The following is a 5,317-nucleotide window of genomic DNA, read 5'->3' as shown; positions in this document are numbered from 1 at the left end:
CCGTGCCTCAAGTGGGCAAAAGATCAACATTTCAAAAGCTTGGTAATTGAAACTGATTCTGAAATTGTAGCTAAGTGTATCCAAGGATTAAATATGTTTAATTCTTGGAATAAAAGGACTTAATTTACTTATTAATAAAGTTTGAGAGATCAAAATCACATATCAAATGAAAATTGTGATGGAACCAACTTTTAATAATCTGTGAAAGGGGCCAATGCATTGTCCATGACAAAATTTGACAACAATGTAAGAAGTAAACCAACAACTCATTTATCACACTATTGATCCAATTAAGTTCCAAACTTCAACTAAGTCATAGTATACAAAAGGAAAATGAAAAGAAAGAATACTCCAACTCCATTATAGCCTACAAATTATCATGGATGCTCCCCTATTATTAACAGAAATGGGAGATTTCTCATCCCAAAAGTGTGAAGACTATTCTGTCCTACGCCTTTTTGATAGCAACTGATCTTGCTTTCAGATTCAGAAAGATTCCCCTGATGCAACAAAGTAAATAAAAGGTCCATTAACTACTAAATAATGCATACATGCATAGTACTATTAGTCAGGTAATTTCATTAAAGAAACTTTCAATTCATTTTTCATACAGTTAGAATCAATTCTGAAGCCAAAATCAATTCTACTAAAGTACATCCCAACATGTGAAAAATCAATTTTACACTTTTAAAATCAACTTTACCGCCTCCTATAGTGGAACCAAACATACAGTATTTATTATCGAATAGTATTGCTAATGCGTATATATAACTATAGGATCCCCTTCTACCGAAATTCAAATCGAGGGAAACGAAACAAGACAAAATGTTTCCACATTGTATCTTCGCAATTTTTACTTAAGCAAGGAATATGTAGAAAACCTTAGCAACCAGTGCGCATTTCACAATACCTTCATTAAAAATCTATATTCACATTTTAACTTTCATGATAAAATGAAAATCTTGGATTAATGACATACTTACAACCAAATCATATCATAACTTCGTCATACTTGAAAGCAGGATTAGAAATGTATCAACAATATTTTCTCCAGTCTAAAAGATTTCCTTTATTAAGACCTCTCCTGTTAAGTCAAAACTGAACCAGCTTCTTTAGAGTAAATAATGGAATTACTCAGAAACAACCTTTTGTAAGTTCTAACGCATTCGTATATCTCACAATACTATTAGCAAACAACGAATGATGCTTATTAATTAATTTTGGAACAAATAAGAGACCAAAAGAAGACATAATTGAAGATTAATAATAAATAAAAAGTTGAAAGATACAAGAACTCACCAGCAGGCACCAGCAATGCTGTGAAATAAAACACGGAACTGCAAAGGCATATACTGGTAATTCACCCAACCAACAATAGGCCAAAACTGCCATGTTCAAAATACTAGTTAGTTAGAACTTCTGAAAACTAACTATTCAAATTGTTCCGATGGCTAAACAGAAGAAGACTGTTGACATCGTCTTACCTTCCACGCTGCCAACTGGACAGAAGGGTAGTCGGTTTTTACTTTGTTCATGACAATACTCCATGGTCTTCCTGCAAACCAACCTCACAATTTAATTACTAAGCACTAAGCAGTGAAAAAGTATTTAATATATTTCATTTGAAAAAGAAAATGCTTTTCTTATGTAATAACATATGTATAAGTAGTTCTTAAATTGCTCTCCTCCAAGTTATAAATCCAATGTTAAGTTAAAATTGAATAAAACAGTTATTTAAGAAAATATAGAATTGGCTGTTAGACCCTTCTTATGCTTGTAAGGCAGGAAGGATAGGCAAACTGTTAGAGACCTTGAATTGTATAGGTGTTTACTAATTTTTTGTTCACAATATCATATTAAGGGTATGTTCGATAAAAGTGAATACTTTTGCACCAAACTCTGGGATAGAACTTGAAGGCCTAGATTTTCTAATGCAACAAATTGTTGATCAAGCCACCATATTGACAACTTTGAACTTAGGATTACATGTCAAGCAACAATGATCAACAACCTGCAACTGCATAATACATTTTGGTTGAAATTCTAATGCGACGCACTATTTTGAAAACGGACTCCACACATACATTTTTGTGGAACACATGAATTTCAACCAATAAAAGAGCATATGATGCTAGCATTATACACATACAAATATTTAGAAATTGGGGAAAAAGGAATTGTTTCTCTTTTCTGAGTAGGAAGGTGGGGTACAGTACAGAACACAAGGGACCCTCAGTTTACAACAAAATTTAACATTAATCTTCATTCATGTATATATGTTTCAAAATGACTGTCTAAACTGATGTCAACCATACATATATGATAGTAATGATTTTAACATTAAGCTTGAGCGTACCTTCAATAATCAAGCCATAGTACATAATGAAGAAAAAGTTGTTCCATGGAGAACTAGTTATTTGTTCAAGGAATACCTAGTAATAGGATAACTCATTCATTAGAATTTAACTTCAAAACAAGTATCAGGCTTATGAAGACATAGAACCTAATACAACATAATATCATCCCTATAAGTTAAGGGAAAGAGGACAAAGATTAAAACAGGTTAACTATATACCTTCTTAGCAACAGCTTCATTGCCTTTCTGCCCCTTGAAAAGGTTATCCATCAATTTATGGAGATAATGTCCAAAGGGTCCAGCATAGGCAAAACCATAGAGCTGCAAAATGATTAATGTCTTTAAATATCCACAGACCTTCAAAATTCAATTACAATCGTCCAGTAGGATAGCTCAGTTGGTAGCTACTAGAAATATTATTGGAGGGGTCGGGGTTTGAACCCCTGATTACCAATTTCACCACACTCATAGTGTGAGTCTAGCCACTAGACCAAAAAAATATTCAACTACAATCAAACTATAATCTCTACTATCTGTTTCATAGTAATCAAGTTTTTAGACCTGTTTATTTTCTTAAAAGAAAAAAAAAACTGGTCATTGATTGAAAGTTGTGTAGCACGAACACTTCTGAAAAAAAAAAGCTAGTGTCCGACACTGACACGACATGCGTGATTACCTTAAATTACTCTAATTTTCTCAAATTATAAATTATTGTCGGTCTTGACATCTTAGTATCATTGTCGTGTCTCGAATGTCTATATCGGTGTCAATGTTTCATAGATTGAAAGTAGTAATGAAATGGCATACCATGAAAAGTAGCAATCTTCTGAACTGAAGCTTCTTAGCCCCAGAAATCTTTTGTGCCACAGCATCACTAAAACCAGCTAGAACTGCTGAAGTAATAGCCTAACATAACAATTAACAACACAAACCCACGTTTTTATTTTCCAACAACCTCATTAATCTCTTCAAAATTAAAATGAAAAACAACAATAGAATCGGTCACTTAGAAATTAAAATGAGAAAGTAAAAGAAAGTGAAAGGAAGAATAAACCTTGGTTCTGAGAGGATGAAGTTGAAGCTGCAGGAGGTATTTCTTCCAAGCGTCGTTGACTTTGTCCGACATGGTGAATGTGATTGATCAACCTCGGATCGTCTCTGTCACCGAGATTGTATTGTTTTATGTTATAAATTATGACTAATTCTAATATAGGCTTAAATATGTTTTTTATCGGTCTTTCACATGATTTTCGTTTTAAAGTTTGTTTTCATACTTTTTAGTTTTTGAAGTTTCATCGGTCAATATTTTTAATCCCTATTTTTCATTCAATTCGTGTATATTTTCACATTTTTGAATGATTTTTTGTTTTCATGTTTATAATATTATAAGAACATCTCTATAAAAATTTAGAATTTTTTAACATAAGATGAATTATTTATGAAGTTTAATGCAAAAAAACTAAAAAATTTATATTTAATTCATCTTTTGTTAAAAAAATATAAACTTTTGTAAAAAAATATTCATATAATGTACTAATCATGATTCAATGAAAAATATAGACTAAAAATATTGACCGATAAAACTTCAAGGATTAAAAAGTGTGAAAACAAACTTCAAAAACTAAAACGAAAATTCTAGAAAACTATAGGAGAAAAAAACATATTTAACTCTAAATTATAAATGAGTAACGCAAGACGGAATGAGTGTGACATAAAACGAATAGGAAATTCACTCCCTCATAGCGGAAAAAATAAATGAATTAAATGTTGTAAGTGACTATTTTGAGACAGAAAAAATCAGACGGATAAAGTAAAGTAATTGCACAGTAATTAAGGAGGTTAATTAGTTTCATAATTAGCGAGAATAAAAAACTCCCAAAGTATTATTCTTAGGAATAATTACTTGATCTGGTGGTAATTTGCATTGAACATATAAGGAGGATTACAGTTCGATCCTCTATAATTATGATCGGAGGGGTTGCAATTACTTGATGTAAAAAATGACTCCCAAAACAGATTATACAATCCAGTTAGTAAATAAAAATTTCCCCTTCAAAGGAATAAGTGAGTGTTCTGGTTCAAATTTCGGCTCCATCATATATAATATAGTGTCTCTACAAACTGAGTTAAATTCAAGTTTATGAAGATTCTGTTAGTGTTTTTAGATGAAGGTAATTGCAAAAAACTTACAAGTATTTTTTAAATTTTAAAGTATTCTCTTGACCAATTTTTTTTCAAAGTATTCTCTATTTTACTTCTTCGTCTCAGCATAATTTTTTTGGTACATTTCTCAGCATAAATATTTTATTATAAACAAAAATGTGAAATAATAAATAAATATAAAATAACGTCTTCATTTATATGTAAGAGTCAATATTTAAAATTCGACATTTTACTTATTCATTTTAAATGTAAAATTGTAGGAATTAAACTACTTAAAAAAAAATATAAAGTGGTACTATCTCTTTGTGACAATATGGCAATGACATGTAGGGATTGTAATTTGACCCATACCTAGAAGGTAGCCGCAAAAATTATCCACAACGGTAGGATAAAAACCCGCATTTTGGGTACGAGCACGAGTATGGGTAATTACCCGCAAAAATGAACGGGTATGGGTGCGGGTACGGGTACCTTAATACCCACCCCGCCCCATACCCGCATAATATATATTTATTTATTTTATTTATATTAGTATATTATAATATATGTAAATCAATTTAAAACAATACAACTCTACTAAACTATTACATATTTGTAATAAAAATGTTTATTTATACCATAATATAAAAATAATGTGAATATTTAACATAAATATGAACTTTAACATAAGGTTAGTAATAATTTTGTTTATAATTTTCATTAGTCAATATTAAAATCTTTAAACTTTTTTTAATTCTATTAAAATTATATGATATTTTATAATTGATCAATTTATTTTTAGTAAAAATGCAGGTAACG

General features: G+C 30.5%; 1 protein-coding gene across 1 annotated transcript; it reads right to left on the bottom strand.

The window, feature by feature from the left end:
* Window positions 1-247: 247 nt before the first annotated feature.
* LOC123902401 (peroxisomal membrane protein PMP22) lies at window positions 248-3,560 on the bottom strand. Its single transcript, XM_045952112.1, has 7 exons — window positions 3,411-3,560; window positions 3,164-3,262; window positions 2,576-2,677; window positions 2,357-2,432; window positions 1,485-1,555; window positions 1,300-1,385; window positions 248-500 (listed from the first exon to the last, which is right to left on the bottom strand). Exons 1-7 carry the CDS (start codon window positions 3,480-3,482, stop codon window positions 449-451), a joined length of 558 nt encoding a protein of 185 aa, XP_045808068.1. The 5' UTR covers window positions 3,483-3,560; the 3' UTR covers window positions 248-448.
* Window positions 3,561-5,317: the final 1,757 nt, after the last annotated feature.

This window comes from Trifolium pratense, linkage group LG1 (genome assembly GCF_020283565.1).
Source record: "Trifolium pratense cultivar HEN17-A07 linkage group LG1, ARS_RC_1.1, whole genome shotgun sequence".
NCBI lineage: Eukaryota > Viridiplantae > Streptophyta > Magnoliopsida > Fabales > Fabaceae > Trifolium > Trifolium pratense.
Note: the sequence above shows the minus strand (reverse complement) of the source record. Positions and strands in the feature narration are given on the sequence as shown.